The 22,129-nt window shown below is 39.8% G+C and overlaps 1 protein-coding gene across 2 annotated transcripts in view; it reads right to left on the bottom strand.

Annotated features, from left to right (window-relative positions):
• ctnnd2a (catenin (cadherin-associated protein), delta 2a) overlaps positions 1-22,129 on the bottom strand; it is a 248,652-nt gene that overhangs the window by 6,485 nt on the left and 220,038 nt on the right. For both annotated transcript variants that reach the window (XM_051410973.1, XM_051410972.1), the window contains exons 20-22: positions 13,786-14,035; positions 11,672-11,756; positions 1,517-1,643 (exon numbers count right to left, since the gene is read on the bottom strand). In XM_051410973.1, coding sequence (XP_051266933.1) covers positions 1,517-1,643; positions 11,672-11,756; positions 13,786-14,035 — 462 coding nt within the window. The remainder of the gene's footprint in view (positions 1-1,516; positions 1,644-11,671; positions 11,757-13,785; positions 14,036-22,129) is intronic.

Genomic DNA, 22,129 nt, shown 5'->3' with positions numbered 1-22,129 from the left:
AGACATACACAAATCTCTCTCTACGCACAATGATCTCAAAACTCCCTATTTTCAATGTCGCTGGCCAAAGTCAAATGCTCATCCTTCACTTCCTCCTCACTGCATTAACCATCCCTCAATCCCTAATTCTTCTTGCCTCCTTGCTTTTTCTCTTTATCTCCCTCTCTGTTTATCTCACCCTCCTTTCTGTCTCCTCTCTCTCTCTCTCTCTCTCTCTCTCTCTCTCTCTCCCTCTCTCTCTCACACACACACGCGTGTGCGCGCGCACACACACACGCAAATACATGTTTTCTCTCCCACTTCCACTCCCTCTGTCTCTCTCTTTTAGCTGGGTCCTTGAAGACCTCTCTAAGCCGGGAGGAAGGAAAAGTACTTTTCTGCCTCATCAGCTTGCTAAGCCCGGTGTGGAGAAAGCACAGCTAAAGGCTCTTCTGATGCTAACAGCTAATGCTAATGCGCCCTTTGCTAAGCATGAAGGCCAATGGGCTCAAGCTAAAGGCTAACGATAATCATACTTTACAGCATGAAAGCCTGTGGGTGGCGAGCACTGACGCTAACAGCTATTTAGCCCCAGTGTAAAGACTGATCAACTAGTAAATGTTGATGCTTCTGGCTAATGTCTAAATTATAACTCATTAGAATCCATGTGTGTCCTGTACCTTCTGGTTGTATTCATGTCCCACATACATTTTCACACATGTAAATTCTTAGTTAGTCTTTGCACCTTTTGCTGGACTAAATTCATTCCAAGGGGGGACCTTAGTCAGTAAAGGGGAGATGAGAACAAGAATTTATAACTTAACCAAACCTGAATATAATATAACCTTTAATTTGAATACTTGCTGTTTTTACAAACTGTTTTCAATCATCCTGCCACCTGCCAATATTTCAACATTTTGGGAAATACATTTTTTCTTAGTGAGATTGATACCACTAGTCAATAGCTCTCAGCAAGAAAAGAAATAGGCATATTTCCCAAGAATGTGATCTACTCCTATCATCTAATAGTAAAACATCACCAAAGAAACTATTGCTCTAGATCCTAAACTAATCCCATGTTTGCTGTAACCTTAATATCATTCAGCTTTCCTCCAATTTATAATCTTGAATTTTATCAATAACTATAACAACAACAAGACCTTGATAAAGCGGGCAGCTGATTGGCTGTGATAAAACACCTACTGCCCTTGACTATTTCTGTCTCATCAGCTCTGGCCATATATCTTCCAAATTTTGGGGGTGACGACAGTCCACAATCTCTCTGCCCCTTTTTTAAACAACTTCTGCACCTGAACTTCTCAAGACCCAGTGATCTTGCTGAGACAGCGTATATTTAGACCAAATTTAATCCTAACTCTAAATTTAAATACATTTATTTAGGAGTATTTCACTTGGTAAAATTGTCCTTAGTTGAAACTGGTTGTTAAGAGAACCAAGGTACAAAAAGGAAAACACACACGCATGCGCACTAACACATACATAATCTCTTGTATTGTAAGTGTCATGTGTTCCTCACCAGAGCGGTTATTTGGGGACGTCCTGACGGGGGAGACGGAGGGAGTTCGTGAGGAGGAGTAGGGCCTCTGTCTGTCTCTCTCTATCGTTGAGGCAGAGCCCACAAAGTGATACTGGGAGTAACCATCCTGCAAAACAAACACAAAAACAAAGAAAAAAAACGGTTACAATTTGTGACAAGTAACATTATACAACGATGTATACAAAAGGGGTCTACAGTCAAGTATAGTAACTTAGCTTTTGAATATTTCTAATACTTAGAAGTATTTGGGAAACTTTACAAGAGCTATAGCATATTATATATGGCAGTTACTTATTTTTATAATCAAACTACTGTAATCACAATCATTTTGGTAGAATTTATTTATAGCCTTAACTATATTTAGGAATATGTATATTTTAAACTGCTCATGTAAAATCACCCACCAATCTTCTACTTTCAGTTAAGCAGATTTTTTTGTTCCAGTGGATGAAAAGAAAAAACAATTTCAAACAATCTCGAGGATGGAGTCAGTTTTGTAGGAAGTGTAGGAAGTGGCACTTCAAAAATGGCTGCAACACTGAATCAGTATTGAAACAACTACAGCACTATAGTACTGTAGTTGTTTGAAGATAAAGCCCTCCATATATCCATGATGCAGCACTTACTCATTCAAAAGCGTAGAAGAGCTGTTTAAGGCCCCAGTTTTAGGCACAATTGGTAGTTGACTCCCGCTATGATATACAAGCTGAAGACACACTCCCACACAATTTTGTACATAGGAAAGAAAGAAACACTGACTGAAATGGTCAGGGGGAAAAAGTTTGCCCTTGCTGTCCTTAGTTGTTTGTCACAAAAAGCAGTCGTGTGTTAACTTTTGTGTGTTTGAAAAAAGACACATTTCTTTAAGAAACTGGATTTCAGTATTGGACTTCTTGAATTTACCGACCTGTGGTAGGCAATTAAAAATGTGTTCTGGACACTGAAGGACACAAAACGCCCACATGTGCACATACAACTGTCCACACCACAAATGAACACACTTGCATCAAGCCTGAGCTTAGTGAATATCCCACTGTCCTTGCAGAAAAAAATTAATACAACTAACAACTCCACAAGCATAATTACTGCCAAGCCAATGACTTTGTATCTGCATTAGTTTAGTAGTGATTGGAGCAAAGCCCTTTTCATGAAAATGGATTATGAGAGTCAACAACAATCACAGAGCTGGAACCAAATTCAATTTAGCATTAAGATAATTGGGTACCTCTGAAAGCAAAACACAAGCAGATGATAAAAGATAATGGAGACATGTTAGCTTGAGTGTGAGGGCCTCGTCTCAGCAGTGGGAAACTGGTTGGACTGACTGTGAGCACACGGGAGAGGTGAATCACTCCAGTACAGTTAGGCTGGAGAGGAGGAGAGGAGGAGAGGGAGGGGAGGAGAATGAGACGACTGAGAGATGGAGGAGATGAGGCAGAAAGAAAGGGAGGAGGGACAGACAGGGCAGAAGCTGAGAAAGACAAAAGATGACAGAAAGTAATGAGAGCAAGGAGGAGGAGGGAGATGGAGGGAGAGTAATGACAGGAGAGTAAAGATAGCAAGAGGAGGAGAGGGGTAACAAGAGGGAGGGGTGCAGAAGGAGAGGTAGAAAAGGAGGGAGAGGGAATTAGGCTGGAGTGAGCACAGTCCCACGTCCTCTCCTGACTCCTATTTCCTGGCACAGCACCGAGGACTAATGGAAATCTGGATCCTCTGACACACAGTAGTTCAAAGGTAGCTCTCCTCCAGTCTCCACCACTCTCCCTCTCTCCCTCCTTTATACTTCATCTATTTATCCACCACTCCTTCAGTCTTCTCAACCACCTTGTTTTACATTCTCTTTCTCCTTCCGCCCCCCCAACACATCTCATTATAAACCATGTAACCTCCCAATGGTACGGTGGACCGCTGTGCAATTGGACACTGTCAAACTGTCATGCTGCTCAAATGAACACAGTCACTGAATATTGAATGATGAATGTATTTTGCAGACTGATGTGTCAAGTCTGCTGTCTAGAAATGTGCTTCACAAATGGAGTCCAGGAAAGATCCACAGGGGTCCTTAAGGTGCCCCCGTAGCAAAATGAGGAACAGTTCAACTTTACGATAACTGAGTTCGCAAGATTGATCAGAGAAGAGAGTGTAGAAAACGTTATATAAAAAAAATGTATCAAAATGGCTGTCATAGCCATAAATTTCACACGTATTATCTTAGCTTACAGTTTCCTCCCTTTTTCCCCTCTCACTATCTGACAGTATCACATACTGTGTATTCTGTATCAGCGTGTTCCAGCTCTTCATTCAGTTTACCCCATTAATTCAGCCTGGCAAACTTGGTATCTTGGAAAAAAAAGTTTTGTGGGGTTTGAACAGTTTGACTGCACAGTGTTAGTTTGTAATCTCTGGCCCACCAGCAGGTCAGTGAGGTTTAGTAGGTTCAATAAATATTAAATCAACATCAAAATCTGACATGGGATCAAATCAGACAGCAGCTAGTTTTTTGCACCATATCCACGATCCAATGCTCGTTCAGTGTGGTGCATACTGTGAAACCTTGTAAGCTGACAGCATGTCACCACACATACAGACAGACAGCTCCATGCAGAGTACCTGGTCTTTCTGACTCTCACCTCTTCTCCTTGTTTTTCCTCTTTTTCCTTCTCTTTCCACCCACATCCTTTCTCACACTCAGTCTCTAACACTCCTTTCAGCCTCTACTGTAAAAATGAGTCTTAAAAAAAAAAAAAGGGGGGGGGTGTTGCTAGGCAACCATTCTGCCTGTTGCTCCCACCATCACTGGATGCTTAGTTGAAGGTCGTAGGACTGCGAGGTAAAAAGCGATTACTGCCCCAACAAATGAGGGTGTGTGTGTGTGTGTGTGTGTGTGTGTGTGTGTGTGTGTGTGTGTGTGTGTGTGTGTGTCTGGCAGCGCTCATGCTAGAGAGCAATTATGGCAAAAATTGTAAAAGGTTACACATGATGAGTGGTGGGTCCCCTCTGGGCCTCGGCGACCACTGAACATTGTCATTTTTTCAGTCCTTCAATCCTTTTTCTCTCTCTCTCTCTCTCTCTCTCTCTCTCTCTCTCTCTCTCTCTCTCTCTCTCTCACTCATTGCACACTCCGATTTTCAGGTTTACAGTTGTGATCGCTTCACTCACATATGATCTATCTACCCTCACAGGAATAATCTGCCTCTGACCTTTGCATTCTTTATTTTGGTTGCCTGTGGTTCTGCTGATTTAGGTATTGACCTTTATTCCACTCTTGCATTTATTTAAATAAACGTCTCAGAATACTGTAAGAGTATGCTGCAGCTCTTCCTCTGTGTCTTCCTAATATACTGCTGTTAGCCTATACACTGAAACAGGCTATCTTAATCCTATCTCCTCTCTCTCTGTCTCTCCCTGTCTAATACAGGTGAACATCAGAGAGAAACCAGGGAAAACACAGTGGCAGCTTTTGAGGCCTGAGGTTGGTTCTGAAGTGTTTCAAAAGCTCTTCTCTTTCCCACTGTCTTATCCAATGTACCCTGTATGGCAGTGGATGATGGGCTGATTTAAGCTTCCACTAGAAGAGAATCTCATTCTTATTAAAATATCTATTATTCTTCCTAGTATTAATCTTGCAAAAGATCTTTGAAATGTGTGCTCGAGCTATTGTCAAAAATGCAAAAATTTAAGAATTGATAATAAAAGCTCTAATACAAATTGTACAATGACTTTTTAGTGTGAAGTTAAAAAAAATACATTATTTAAAAAAAACAAGCATTTTTAAATACTTATATATATTTATATATTTATAGCATTTGTTATAACTCAATTGGAGCACATATTGAGTAGTTCTGGTTTCATTACAATCAGATGGTCACACTTTATCAGCTTTGTTAGTAACAGATGACATTTGTGAGTGCAAAAGCCTGCATTGCACCCTCATTTTAATACTTTGCACCCTCAGTTGAAATTATAATCATAAATGCCAAGTGCAAGGTGATATGTCGGTGCACGGACTATGTGGGCTTATTTATGCTCGCCCTCTATTTTGATTCATGTATATGCATAGGGCAGTTGAAAGTGAATATAGATCAGCAGGCAGATGTGGCAATCTCAGTTAAACATGATAATGACAGCAAATGAAAAGCTTTACCTCAAGAAATGTCAGAGCGCACACCACCACAAATCTGCACCCAAAGACAGTTGTGGTATTTTTCATCATATTATCCATAATTAAAAAATAAAAAGTTTAATTTGGTAATTTGATTTTTGTGTGTCTTTTTTAGCAATAATTTGAATGCATCTGACTTCGCACACAGTAACATACTTTAGTATGTATGTATTTATTAAAATCATACAACAGTGTTTGCACTGCAATGTGTTTCAAGGATAAAAAAATACTTTTGCCAAAACTTAAGTTGGAAAACCAGATGTCTCCTTCATGAAAAAGCTGAATCAACCACTCTGATGTGTGTAGAGGTATGGTTATACTGTAGCAGCCTGCTGACGTTTTCAGGTGATTCATTCAAGGCAAACACAGTGAACAACTGTGCGTAACGGCATTGCGCTCTGGCACAGCACTAAAGGCTGCACACAACATCAGTCCTGCTGCCTTTAGATGCTGCAAGGATTTCAAGAACTTAAGGAGAAGCTTTTCATACAGTATAAAGCAGCTGTGGATAGCAGACACTGTGAGAATTATCCACAATCATTCATAGATCAGCTGTGAATACTGGCTTTTAAACGCTCAGTCATTTCAGAAGCATCCTAAGTCATTTTATTCTGGAACCAGGTCTGTGCATAAACTAAACTTTCTGTCACTTTCCTTTTAAATGTTCATTTTATTTACGGGAACACCCCAAGCATTATGTGTGCAATGATCCTACAAATTACTAGGTTGCGCAATGACCTCACACACACAAATTTCTTACTCATTCACATCACGCAAAACATACCCACATTCTGAATTATACATCCCTGGAACATATTGTAAATCTGTCACACGTGTGACAAACACAGCATCTGTCTGACCCTGAACCCCATGTGTCATATGGGTGTGTATCTGTTTTTTGTGATTTGTGTGTGTTTGTGACGTATGTGTGTCATATGAGTATACTATGTGTGCGTGCATGTGTGTGTATGCGTAAGAGAGAGTGTGTTTGATGAAGTGCTCAAGCTAAATCATTTATCAAGAAATGAGGCAGAGCAGCCCAACCGAAATTACGCACTGAACAGGGATATGACAAAGTGCAACGGTGTGAATACAAAGTATAAACTTCAGTGGTTAGCTTGTGTGCGTGTGTGTGTGTGTGTGTGTGCATGCGTGAGAGAGAGAGTGCGCATATGTTGGTGTGAGTGACAAAGAATTTTGTCCTTCTGGTCCTATTTAGAATAGAAATCCCCTGTCGAAAAAGTCCTGCACATTTGTTGTTTACCTAAACGATGACCTGTGGCTTCCCTCCCAGGAACTGTAGATGAAACACTACACACATACACACACACACACACACATACACAGAATGAGGACACGTCCTGTCAAATAATCCAAATAAACTCGGGTAAAAGTTAAGAGTTTTACTGCACTCTGGAGACGATTATACATGATTTATCCCTAAGTCAGTGTTAGTGTTGCTACAAACAGATTTTGGCTTTGGTTTATTAATGACTGCTGGATCACTGATCTTTCAAGTCATTTCAGATGCTATTTTTATACAGAGTTACTGTTTATTTATGGGCCCTCAATTTTTCGTTTTAGTGCGTTCAGAAACTGCTGGGCAGCCCAGCCCCCTGTTCTGTTGCAATTCTCTTTTCTTTCTCCCTCTCTCTCTCGCTGCTCCCATGGCACTGCTGTAGGAAGCGATTAACTCTTCTCACTGCAGTTTGACGAAAAAACACATTTTCAAAGACACACACACAAAACGCACACTCGCACAAAAACAAACATGCACGTGTACCCACGCCCGTAACTTCTATACAGTTGAAAAGTGCTCTCATTACTTCAAGACTTCAAAGCAAACAAGTCTTCGCCAACACAGCTCAAACTGACTCATTATTGACCCAACACTTTTCTCCTTTTTCCAAAACTACACACACAGTCACACACACACACACACACACACACACACACACACACACACACACACTCTAGCGTGCTCATTTTTAAACTGCGAAAATTTCAAGAATTCACCTCACTTTCTTTCCTCACTTCCACCCTTTTTGCCGCTCTGTCTTTCTTCCCCCTTTGCTTTCGCTCACAAACATTTTGCAGAGACACCCGACTCGACTTTCGTCTAAATTGTATGCTAATCCATGTTTGGATTGGATGCTAACAGGATTTTTGCTGCACGCAACACCCATGACCTAATACGTAATACTGAGAAACTAGGAGTAAAGTCACTTATTTCGAGCTCTGGACTTGGGTGATAAAGTCAAAGTGTGGATCCTCAAACGCAACAATTTCCACAGTGATAAAATGGTTTGTCACTAGCCAGACTGTGTTCATGCAATTTAAGAAGTAAACAGTAAGGTACAGTGTCTATCAGCATTTAAAAGTATTTGGCTCTATATGGCATAATGCAGAAGCATAACTAAGTGAACTGCTAACATCATTTAAATTGTCTGTGCTACATTTAATGAAGGTTGTCCTGGATAACAGCAACATTTTAACTGCATTACAAGATCTTGATCATTCAAAGATAATGATGAAGTACGGGTGGATGAGTTAGAATGAAACTGGGGATGTTACAACAAGGCAGACTGCAGATGATATCTGGTTTCAATTTTAGGATGACGGATGAGGTTTTTTGCTGCTGTTGTGGAGTGAAAAACTCTTTTTCTATTGAATTAACTGAACATCATATTGGATCAAATGAGAACGATTCAAAACTAATTTTGTTGTTTCAAAATGTGCAGCCATCAATCTTAAGCAAGTTGTTTCCTTCCTTTAATAACCGTCTTTATTAAATCTAGTCTGAAAAAGGGCCCTTATATATAAACAAATAAATAAATAATCCAAAACAATGAAGCAACCTTTGTCGGGCCAGCCTGCCGTGTAAAGCCAATGTCCTTCGCGTCTGATCACTGGAGTGTTATGCCATCCAGTTGAGTGTAATGCTATCCTGTGGCAATGATTAGAGAAGTGTGAAGCAGATGAGGCTCCAAGGGGCCACATGGGGATACTCTTCAGTGTAATACTGGGGATGTGAGGATGACGAATGAATAGAGGGACAGAGTCGTCAGGATAAGGCGAGGACGGACTGATGCCACGGGGCGGCCTGTCCTGAAGTGACAGCAGCAACAGTCAGAAATCTTTGACTCTGACAAAGAGCCCACTTTTTCACTATTTTCTAATGCATTAACACTTCAAAAGATGTTTCTTTATACATTATATGTTTCATTATGAGGAAGAACAACAGCTCGCTCTAGTTGGTTGAGTTGTTGTTGGTTTTTTGAGGTTTGAAAACACCTTCTCACTTGAAATTCAAGACGGAAATCCGAGTTTATCATCTGAGGAATATAACACAAAATAAAAGGACTTGTTGAGGTGAATCAGGTTGCAGCTAATTAATATGAATAATTAATATTTAGAAGGACACTTTACTATACAGTTATGCAGCGAAATGGAACACTTCTACAAACGAGGGCTTCAGAAGGTAGCCATTTTAAGCTGATCATTATAAGCATCACAGAAGTATCATTTGTCACAGGGCTTGCATTGTATAGCATTATATTACATACTATGTGTTTTTAAAAATTTTCACACAAGCATGCAGCTAAAATACGTTATTAGTTTCATTCTCCTTTTTCAAAGACACTTTGAAAGCCAAGGACACCTTCCTGGAATATGTTACTTAATATTTGCAAATATCTCACTGAAACTTGTTGATTACGCCGCTGAAGTTTGAGCGTGCTGAATGGCAGATAACCTTGGTGGCAGATACTCAACACTCAACACTCATTACTGACGAGTGAAAGGAACAGAACAACTGTCATTACTTTTTATCAAGTTGCGAGTGTGTGCGGGTATTTGTCATTTGAAAAGAAACAAAGGAACCGGAGGAGGAAGAGAGTGGGTTTTCTTTTGTGCGTGTGAACGAAAGAGAGAGATAAAAGAGTGTGTCTGAGTGAGAGTAGCGCACACACCAATCAGCATTTCTCTAGACCTTATATGTTTTTCTCACTTCTTGCTTGTTTGTGTCATTCTGCTACAACGTACCAACTGTATTAATGAGCTACAGTTTCCTGGTAGTCAGCAGCTTTAACATCATTCAGTCTTCATGATGGGCTAAAAAAAACAACTAGCACCGATGTTAGCTTGTGCATATGTAACACAAATTACTGATCCTCTTGCCCCCTGTAAACACTGTTGCTCAGTTGTGATGATGCCCAGCAGAACCTCATTATTCTTTTGTTTGGAGGTGGTTATGACTGACCTCAAGGCGAAAGCATGCACACGCACACACATGCAAAACACACACACACAACAATAGCACACATATACTGCACAAGATACAACCTAAAGCCATACACAAATAATATAAATTTGTCTTATGTTCTAAATATTCCCACATACACACTTAAGCACTTGGTTACACACTGAAAATATAAACTCTAAGCTTTTATGAAAACACACCTACGTAGTGCCATAAACCACACAGGCTACAGTGGCAAGTCTCCAAACTAATATCTGCTGAATAAACATACGGTACACTGAGGTTGTTTAGAACGGTCTACCTTGTTGATTTAATGATAAAATGAACTTCCTTCTCTGCCAGTTACTTAATCTTTCCTTCAAAGTGATTTGTAGGCTACACTGGTGTACTTACTCAACCTCCTCAGGACTCATGGAACTGAACCATTGCCTGAACTGAACCTTCCAATGTAGCTACTGCTTGGTTCATATATTATGTAGCTTTTACATATTTAATATGAATTATATTTATACCTATACTAGCTGTGGTATGGACTGGTTTGTGTCCTGTTCCCACTAATGCTTAAAGTAATAATAAATGCATTGCACACAATTTAAATCAAGCCTAGTTTCAGTAATACATAGGATAGTGTCATTTGTTTTATACTTTGTGAACAGCAAATCAATACCATAAACTACAAAAACTGCTGACTGATAACGGTAGCCAGTAGCAAGCATTGTCAATGTCTGGCTAAGCTGTCGATTTTAGGGAGGAATTAGCAAAGCTTAGCAGCCGGTTAAGCCAGGAAGATTCACTGAGTCTGGGAGACAACAGCAAATCCTGACAAAGATTAGCCCTGACCAGAAAACAAGGTACAATTCAGCCAGTGAGGTTTCAGCTGGGTATCCAAGAACATAAAGGTCAAACCAAAATCTTCAGCTGCCCGAATACAAAATCTTACCATTCAGAATAAATGATAACTTAAACTGTGTAGGATGTGTGGTTTTTGCAATTGCTTCATTAAACAGCTTCAGCAGAAAATCATCCTCAACACCTGCCTCAGTGAAAGTGAACAGTCCCCATCCTAAAATACTCAGATAATTCATTCCAATTTACCATATATAGTAATCACATTTTTAATTATAAAGATGATCTGTCAAAAAACTAATATAATTAACACAAGTGCTAATGCCAGACAATTTAATATCTAGCCTTTTCTGCCAAAGCTTGTTACATTTCACGCATCTTCATGACACTGGTATATCCACACATAATATATATTTTTAAACAATTTTACAATTCATCACAGCAGTTGCTTTACATCAAAGATGATATTTGCAAAGCACTAATGAATTAGTGATGCCAATTTTATCACAGCAGTATGCTTCAAGCAAGATATCTGATAATGTGAAGATGGGGTTAATTGCACTGTTTGAGAAAAACATTTTAGATTTACAATACCATTGCAACTTTTGATTTTATATTCACACAAAATAAATCATATAACAAACTAAACTGTGATTAGTTCATTATGTAATATGCATACAGTAGACCAGTCACATAATGAGTGGGTTCTTGCAGAGATGGATGTCACATAAATTCTTCATCTACTGTGGAGTCTCATGTCTTCATATTTGACCATACATGACGTTGGTAAATAGAAATGTTCGCCTTGGAGATACTCTGCAGATATGTGTGTGACAATAGGTAGTGAGGTTGTATTACATCCTACCTTCTTGTAGAGGGAACGCAGGTCTCTGTACTGCCACATACTGCTGAGGACCTGAGAGGCTGCCTTAACCACCTTTGCTGAGTGTCTGTAGAAAGATAGAGAAAGAGAGAGAGAGTTATTTCTCTGGGACCTCATTCGTTTGGATAATGTTGCTATGTTATTCTGTCCCCTGTCCTTACCAGCTGCACAAGATGTGTGCAGGACAGTGGCACTTGTGATGGCTTTAAGAGTAAGAGGGCCATTGCTCTTCTCAGCAGAGAATGATTTTCCCTGCACAAAAACTGAGAGTTGCCAGATGAGTTTAAAATGACCCTCTCTGCCATGCTAATGGCCCCATCCCTGCCACTTAGCTGAAAAATGACTCTAGTAGGAGTCAGTTCATAAGCCCTGCCCTTTGAACAGCTACAGAGGGAAGCAGAAGGGATGCTCATTTTCCATTTTCCTCCACCAAAATGAACAGAAATTATTTAGAAAACAAAGGGGTTTTCCCCAATTAAAAGAACAGAAAAAGTTTCAGAGACTGAAATATGGGGTAACGGTATCAGCAGGCAGCCACTGCACCAGACTGCTACAAACACAATGCACTGGAAGGTCATAATTACACATGAATAAAGTGATCCCAAGGAAATAACGTGCTAATCTCCACTGCTACATGAAAAAAAAAAATTAAAATAGTCAATGATTTTACAGTGCAAACAGCAGTAACATTGTCAAAAACTTTGATCATTGCCATGTTATGATCATTCACTGCATTTGACTAAAGCACTAAATTCTAGCCAACAAAGAGCAACATTTGGAAAATGAATATTTTGGGGACTGGGGTTGCTGTTTGCAAAATAGGAATGTGTTTTGGCATTTACTGTTTCAAAGGTATAGGTCATAAACTCCTTTTCACTTTATTCTATTTTTCTCCTACTGTTTCAAACTAGCTAGTAAACAGTGGCTACCTGTGGTAGAACTATAATGGGCATTTTCCCAATCTGAAAGTGTGTAATTGTGTGAATGTAGCGCGGCACTGCTGATAAGGAGCATTTATCGTCAGTGTACCTTTCCTGAGTTAATGAAGATGTGTGGGCTATTAGCAGCTAACTACACTCCCTGTGAAATTTGGACTTATGAAGGTTTCTTCCAGCACCTCATCTCTCGCCATAATGGTACCCTTGAGGGCAGTTCCCTAAATAGTCAGAGTCTCTCTCTATAACAATAAATGAACGTTTGACCTCTGTCTGAAAACACTCTGATGTCATGACAACCCCTGACCTGCTGGTTACCATAGCAGCTAGGCGGAACACCCTGCTCTGTCTCCCATGGTGACAGGAGCTATATTCCTGCTGGGTTTGCCTTGTTGTTCTCCAGCTGTCTTTTGTGGATGAATGGTCACAGGAAAGGCAGGAACAGTTCTAAATGATGGATGTGTGGTCACATTAAGTCACTGGTCTCTACTGACAGTACAGAGTGTGTTGGACGATGCCTTGACAGGTAGCCTATAGCACAATGGTGAGAATCTATTTTGTTTTTTTTTCTGGCCTTTACATAACATTTTAGGATTTGAGCAGTTATTCAGATCTGGTTGTCCTTGAGCATGAGGAAAGCCCCTGCAAGTCATCAGGGATGTTTCTCATTTTGTCCCCTTACTTATTTCAGGATTATTTTGGTGACTCTCTCTCTGAGACATATGTGAATGACTCAAACAAAGAAATGCAGATTTACAATGCGGTATTAAGTACACTTTTTTCTCATTGTTTATGTTATGAGAGTTACAAAAGGTGTCCTTCACCTTTTCTGAGCTAAAAATTATCCCTGCTCAAATCTGGAGGAAGGTTAAGCACAAATCATCATTATGATCTAATAACCACTTCAACAACAGCGTAGATAAATCTGTTCTGTGGTTTTAAATACACATGACATACTTTCCTCATAAACTGTTGAAATATATCATTATCCACAGATTTTTAATAGCGCCCTTGGAGGATTTCTGCTGAACCCAATTTGAGACTCCAGCAAATGCATTTCAAGTGAAGTTAAGTCATATGGGTGGAATCTATGGTGCTACTGTAGCTCATATTGCAAATGTAGCAGGTTTTATTTAAGTCTCAAAACTTTGGCCTACTCACTTGTCTCCTTTGCTTCGGGCGATGCCGATGAGTTTTTCTATGCCACCAGCATCACGCAGGGCTTTGGCGTTTTCCATGTTCTTGGTGATGACTTCGTGAAGTGCACAGCAGATGGCAGTTACTGTGTCATCTGACATGGCCTTGCTGGGAGGTCCTATGGTCCCGGAGGTCCCACTGCTGGTGGCATTATTGTTGCTGCTGCTACTACTGCCTGGTAACCGATGGATCAAATCTCTCATGGCATATTTACCTGGTGGGTGTGGAGAAAATGAAGGAAAGGGACATCAAATATTGGTCAAATATTATTGTCTGCACATCCTCCCGTGTATAGCCAATTTTGTTGGAAACATCTTGAAAGGTTGTTGTAAAAATTGTCTTTGGATGGATTTTTGTGAACAATTGAAGGGACAGATATAGAGGCTACTGGGCTGAGCTTTGACAACATGAACATATAATTTCCCATTTACAGTCTGAAAAAACTTCCTGTGGGGGTGAGGGTTTATGTTTTCTATGGTAGTTCACATACTCATGCAAAGTGATGATTTTAGACAGCATTTATGTCAAGTGTGGTTATGAATGGCTGGTACAAAAATCCATACAATCACCTCAATAATATACATCTCTATGACATAAAACTAATATTGCCCTTTTACTGTCTTTTGAAGCAAACGTCTTGTATGGCTACTGAGTGGTTTGGATAGCTCCATAAAGCTTGAGTTTGAGATGGCACACTGCAAATCCTCTGACGCACACACACTAATGCAGACATGCTGAGAATCCAATAAAAGGGGCGACTCGTGGTATTTCGGTGAAAAGGCTCCCATATGAAGAAAATGAAAAAAGAAATTGACATTCAAAGAATGGACTGTTGGATAAATCGAAGCAACAGAGAGAGGGAGTAATTAAGAAGTGCAGGAGATGCTGTCAGATAGGAAACCCATAAACTCAGTTACTGAGAGGGTGGAGCATATGGAAGCAATAACATTTGGAGTGAAGGGGAGTTTAAAGCAAAGTGGTGTGAGTATAGATTTCAAAGAGGGAATGACGGACAGTGAGGACAAAACCACCATGTATTCTGAGCTCACCCACACACTAAGGTGGTCTAGGTAACGCTTTATATTTCTTGTAATAACTGTTAGTTAATAGGCCCTTATAATATGCTTATAAGATTATTATGTGCAAATAAAATACCTTTTAATAATATCATAAACATATCTATTGTTTATTGTTATAAAACATTTATAAGCACTTTTAAGAAATGTATTACAACTTACTTAGACTGCACATTTATTGAGTTCAGCTACTTACTTAATGCCATTGTTAAACCTTTACTAAGCTGTTGTTGCTTTATTAAGATTTCAACACACTTTTCAATTCATGTATTAGCAGTTAACTATGTACTAATATTGATTGTTTTAGTTGAGGTGAGAGTAGTTTGTGTATATTTAGATGCCAACATTTAAATATATTTACTTTATTTGACTTTTTTGGATATTATTTTACCCTTACATTTAAACTTGCTGGGGTATACAGTATGCACTGTAATCAGGACACTTCTGCTTTTTCCTGCAGTGTTTCTGAGTCAACTACTCACAGTGGAGTTTCCCATGAGAGTGAGATCACCGGAAATTAAGATGACTGAGGTAAGGGTTCAATAAAGGAGAGATCAGAGCAAACAGATAATGGAAGTGGAAGAATGTAAGACAGGAGAGAAATTGCAAAGATGAGAGGAAAGAGGTGATTGTGCTGACTGAGGTGGTGTGTGGAAATTTATCAAACAAGAGCAGCAGTCACAGGGTAAGAAATGCCTTGACCATCATAAAACATGTCAATCACAATTGAATCATCTTGAGCTCCTGGGATGAAACCCACAGGTCATGATCCAGGTAAAGAATCAATTTGGATGCAGAGGTGGTAGTTGAACAATAAATCAGGGCTGAAATTAGGTTCATTTTAAACTAAATCCACTCAATAGCAGATTAGGATGAGCCTTCTTACCCTGATAAACACTAAAAGGTACACTCCAATCAACTGAACATCTCCCCAAAAAATGAATTTGTCTATCCTCTCTGTGACACGTTGCTGGGTGTGACAAAGCGTGCCATTTAAAACAATGTGAGTATGCCAGTTTTTGTGTGTATACGACACTCAAGAGCTGTTCAGTGTGACTCACTGTCTCCTTCTAAATTTTAACAAATGGAAGTCCTCCACAGAAGTGCTGGATCAGATAAAGTAGATAAAAACAGGAAGTGCTAGTGTAAGTGTTAAATCCACTGTCGAATCACCTTCAAGTGGACCATTACATCCTCTCTGGCAGCTGAGAAAACTGAGGCCAAAATACTCAATTTGCAATGAATGCGAAATACTTTTGGATTTCACAGACAGTTTGTTCACCGGTTGTGAAATAATGTCTCTAAACAACTCATTTTCACCGCAACAGTACAAAACAACCAAATACCTATCTAGCTCGGCATGGTCTAATCTTCTGCAGGCCATTCTGCTACTTTGAATTCATAAAATCCTGCTGAAAAATAAAAGTAAGAACAAAACATCCTTGTGGGGTACAGATTTGGTCCTATGCTTGTAGAAGGCCACCAGAACTAAAATCCCCTATTCCTATCTTCCTTCTTTTCTCCATTTACTCTTTTCCTACCATTTTTCAAACATTCCTCAATTCTTTATAACTTCGTCTTTCGTTTCTCGCAGACCATTCTATCACTGTGATATCCAAGGAGCCCTTACTGGCTGGTGGTAAATCCTTTGCTCATATTACCTCTAATAAGTCTAAGTGATCTGGGAAGAGCTTAGAACAGCAGAGCAATACACAGAGCAGGAGAGATGAGATGAGATCACATGACACTATCAAGCTTCATAAAGCAAGCTAAACACACACACACACACACACACACACACACACACACACACACACACACACACACACACACACACACACACACACAAACTCTATCTGTAAGGATAGAGTTGTGAGTTAATTGGTCAAGTGTTATCTCAGGCTGGCAGGCTGAACAGAGGTTAAGCGGCCATTGTCTTTTGGCTGTGGGACAAAGAGAAGACTCATTATTTGACTGACTTGAATCAGACTAACTAATCTCCTGACTGATTTACTGGCTGGTGACTGACTGATTCATTTACTTTCTTCCTTGATTTAATGATGTGACTAATTTCTGAGTGAATGACTAAATTATTTACTGACTGACTGCATGACTAAATTACTGACTGGCTAATTTACTGACTGACTGCCAGATAATTTACTGCTTGAATGACTGACAATTTATTGATTGACTGACTGACTGACTAATTTATGAACTGACTAACTGTAGAGACTCCAGTTATATCAAAAGGAGGGTGAAGAGTATACACAAAGATGTTGAAACTATTAAAGACATTTCCGTGTGTGTCTGTCTAGGTATTTTCTGCTTACAGACAGATGCTCTAATAAACTGCTATCAGCATATCCCTAAAAATATGCTTGCGTGTGTGTGTGTGTGTGTGTTTGTGTACACAGGTGCGTGCATGCATATTCCTATCAGTCTGCAACATCATCACATTCATCCCACAGGGGAGCGAGTGCGGAACGGAGAAGATGATATGGGAGGAGACAGGAAGAGAGGTCAAAAAAGGGATTGGGGAACGGCGTGGTAGTCACCCATGTTTGAGACAGGAAAGAAGAAAAGCAGGAAGCAGAAATGGAGCAGGAAAAAATGACTGAAGGACAGAGAAACTGAGGAAAGAAAGAAACTTAAGCCTACATATACACATTTGCGTATGTTGACACAAATGCAATGTGAAACGTCTTGATAGCTGAAGAATCAAATGCAGAGGCCCTCATTATTTCCAACCCTTTTAATAACACACCTTGTTAGAGGGAAATGCTGCCTCCTGATAATCACTGGGTGCTAAGAAACATGACTGAAAGCCTCTCACACACACACACACACACACACACACACACACACACACACACACACACACACACCTCACCTTGACAATACACACACATACAGCAATGCACGCACACCAATACACATCTCATATGAACATACACATTGCTCATTATCTAGCTTTCCGGTTATTTGCCTCAGGCTAGGTTTGTTTGTTTTGTTTTGGGATATTTCTTCTAAGTTGTTTGTTTTGATGTGAGATGTTTTTATAACACACTTGAGATTTTGTTTTTATGACAATTTCACAATGTCATATTTTTCTCTCTTGATGGTTTTACTGTATCTATTATCATCTCAAAGAGTTTTATCATGGAACAAATATTAATGTTGTATACAGAAATAAATAGCAAAGACTATTGCTAAAAGTAAACTAAAGCAAAGCTGGGCTCAGACACCACTTGAGTCAAACAAAATCTAGCCTCTTCCCTACATCCAGACATTCCGATACCCAGAGCCTGCAAAAAGTGTATTGATGAATTATAGATTAATATAAATGAGAGGGAGTTGCTGCACTTTCCTAATGTCAATGCAAAATTCAACACATTTTAAAAGCTAAATCTTTTGATGTGCTCATTACCCTGATGAAGACATTTTTTTCAAAACATTGGGTTTTAATTTCCAGTAAATATACAGTTTATTTCCTGAGGCCATGTTAAAGTTTTAGGTATTATGTCGCCAAATGAATGACTGTATAAGAATGAGTACAGCTGTATAAAAGTATAATCAATCAGCATGTTGTGGTAAGTACATTGAGAGGCCAAGATTAGTGTCAAAGCCGGGAGCTTCATGTAACAATTATTAAGGTGAGGTAACCTCACAGTGGTCATAGGTAGTCATACAGGAAGAAAGAACTAATTGAGGTGCAAATCGAGATGGATCTTTTATGAGTGGGTGGCGACTCCTTCTACCTTAAAGTCCTACTGTGACACAGACAGCACCTCTACATGCTGGAGTACAAGCTCCCCTCTCCTCCTTTCTTTGTCACTGAAATGTGAGCTACACCTGGAACATGTCCTCAAGGAGAGAAACAAGCCCTGTGCTGATCACTGCACAGTCTAATAAACCTGTATTACACAACTCCTCCAATATAGCCATCTTCACCTGGGAGGCAGAGCTGGTAATATATTCCTGCGCTGCATTCCCTCATGTGTCGCTAACTCCCGCTGAGCAGGGCGTGCTTCATCAGGGCCATAATGGCTGATTTGATTTAAAGAGATCCAATTACCCTCAACAATGGAGTGATTTGATTGTTTACTGACGGAGAAGGGAGAGTGTTATTGAAGTAAAATTGGAGGTAATTGTCTCAGGGAGATGTGGGGAAAGATGAAATGGCTTGATTGGTTGTGGCGTTGGACTGTCTGAGAATAAAGGATGGTTAAAACACAGTTATCATTGACTGGGTGGGGCCCCTGAGGTGGGTTGCTGTACGCTTACTGGTATCAAAAGCTTCTGGTGATGCTATGTTTGTAAAGCCTTTCTGGGCTCTATGAATATGTTCTAGGCTGAATAAAAGCCAATGTTAGATGGGATTTTGCTGTTTTAATAATAGACAAACATCAGGAAGTTAAGCCTGCAACTGTCAAATCTATTTTGAGTTGTGAGAAAAGAAAGTATGTGAGTAGAGTATGTGATAACGGCTGTCTTAAAGGACCAATCTGAACACATTTAGACTCAAATTGCATGAATATCGATGTGCATAGTTAAATGTGTAAAGTTTTTAAATAGTTTCATAGAGTTACCATTTTGTCTCAAATGATCAGATTAGAAAGCTTCAAGTATTTGTTATTTATCCGGAAGCATTAAATTTAAATGCTGTTACCCCAATATGTTGATTTGACATCAGCTACACTTGAAATTTGGTGTGATTGTGGGTTGCTATAGCTGGCACAGGCAAAACTAGTGTGTCAGTGCTTTGGTGTGATTTGAGTGAGTTTCCCAGGCGTGATTGAATCAGTAGTACACCACATCATCAACAGGAGGCGCCAGATTCAAAGCAACAGGGTGTTGGTTTCTGTTCCGTGGGAATATTCCTTTATTGAAATCATGAAAGTGATGAGGTTATGGTCCTTGGATGTTAGCCTGTTAGCTCAAACTGAATATGGGACTATAACCTAGAATTATATCAACACACAAACCCTGGAGATACTCTCAAACATCAGTGTTGTCATTCAGGGAGGAGGGAGGGGTAATTTATTGAAACCAATTTTACTTATTTTCCCCTTACTATAATCCAAATCATAAAAAAATACAGCATTCTAATGAGTTTTGGATTATGGGCTCATTTGGAAAGCAGCCACAAAGAAGTGAAAATATAAATCACATACTGTACACACACACACACACACACACACACACACAAACACACCCTGCAGTCACCAAATATCAACATCCTTGTATCCGCATCAAGCCAAAATAGATATGAATGACCTCTAAAGGCAGTCTGCTTCACCACTGCAATTACGTGAGGTGTATTCCTTTTAAGTTGTGAATAAATAAATATATAAATGAATAAAAAAAATGAAATGCAGAGGAGAGTACAGACAGATGAAACACAGCAGGTTTAAAGAGGTCAGAAATGGAGGTAAATTGGAAAGCGGCATGCCGCCGCTTCCCCCGTTGTAAAATATTCTGCTTTCCTGTGTTTGGTGCTTTTCACACCAGTTATATCTCGCCCTCTGTGTCTCTCTCTTTGATGTCTGTGGGTGACAGGTTTACAGCATAAACTGCAGAGGAGGTAGAGAGAGACACAGAGAGAGTGAGAGAGAGAGAGAAGGTGGGGGAGGTATTTTTTCCCCCTGCGAGGAACCTGTGGCTTCATTAAAGACATTCTACTGACATGAAGAGGATGCCTGCTTGGGAAGACGTATAGATGCACAAACACAAACGCACTGTTTTTTAATGCACACACTCACAGTGACTGAGAATAAAGGATTCCCATTGTGATGGTTAGATAAAGTTACACTGTGCAGCTTAGGTTCTTAGAAGTGGAGATATTTTCTGGAATAAAACCATGAGGGCACAACTTTAAATATGTCATTTAGCAGCTTAAGAGGACAAAAAAACCCCAAATTAAATGAATCTGTGCACCACCCAAGATCACCTGAATGCGAGTCAGATCCTGGAGGGATAGCAGTAAGACCACAAGAATCTCATCATCGTATGACAGCCCTTTTTTTTTGCCTTTCGCTATATCTCTTTATTGTTCTCTGTCTCTCTGTCGCGCTCCCAGTCTGGCACAGTGGAGCAGAGGATGGAGAATGCCAGAGAGAACAAAGTGCGCTGATAAAAGACATGCCAGCCCCTCACACACAAGAGATTCATCCCAAAGGTGACACCGAAATTTCATGAAGTATCGCTGCAACAGGGACAGCGAAGTGTGTGTCAACTTAGTGTGAGTCAGTGGACACGGCCCGCTACCCTCCCGAAGTGGTTTATGCTTACAACAGAGCAATTTGTTGACTGCAGGGACGGCAAAATATGTAAAAGTCGGAATTGCGAAGGAAAAGACAGACCAGACTAGGTGATATAAAACTATTTGATATAAAATGTGTGTGTGTGCATGTGAGAACAAAATGTTTGGATCAAACGCTTGAAACCGGTAATTTTACTCCACCTTATTTGTATCTGCATATAACAGTGCCTGACCTCGAACAAACACGCACTCTTACACAGACACACACAGTTGCAATCATGCAATTAGTGACATCCCTGTGGCGCACTACTTTGGTTTCCACAGTAACACTCCCCAGCACTGATGTCATCAATGCGAGACACAAAGAGCGAGAGACTGCGAGAGAGGGAAGGTTGAGGCGTTATGAGCTCATGTCTGGAACCAACGCGGAAAGGAGACGGAGAGGGAGGCGTGGGTGCGGGATAAACTGATGAGAGGAGGAGAAGGAGGAAAGAAGAAAAAGAAATAAGAAGAATGAGATGGAGAAAAAAGAGGGTAGAATATTCATGTTGCAGACAAGAAGGTGGGCACAACACTGTGAAGAGAAAATGAGGGGAGGAGAGTGGGAGGGGTGAATGAAAAGAGGAAAGGATCAAATAAAGAGAAGGTAGAAGTGTACTAGTCATTTTCTGTGACTGTAAGAATACATCAGTGGTTCTCAACCTTTCTACCATTGAGTAACCCTGACTAAGTGACATATTTTATGGATATTTCATATTATATTCAATGCATAAGAAAAACAGTACCTAATTGTACAACAGAAATGTTGAATTTGGATTATTTCCTGTGAATATTGCATCAGAGATGAGTTTTCCTGATCATCTTTGGTGTCTTTTTATACAATTCTCTGTCTGTCTATGTATTTATTATTTTTTACCAATCCTACATATTTAATCGGCTTATTTTTTTGACAAATTCTGTTATCTTCTCC

This window comes from Dicentrarchus labrax, unplaced genomic scaffold (assembly GCF_905237075.1).
Source record: "Dicentrarchus labrax unplaced genomic scaffold, dlabrax2021, whole genome shotgun sequence".
NCBI classification, from domain to species: Eukaryota; Metazoa; Chordata; class Actinopteri; family Moronidae; genus Dicentrarchus; species Dicentrarchus labrax.
The sequence above is the reverse complement of the archived record's forward strand: the minus strand, read 5'-3'. Positions and strand labels throughout refer to the sequence as shown.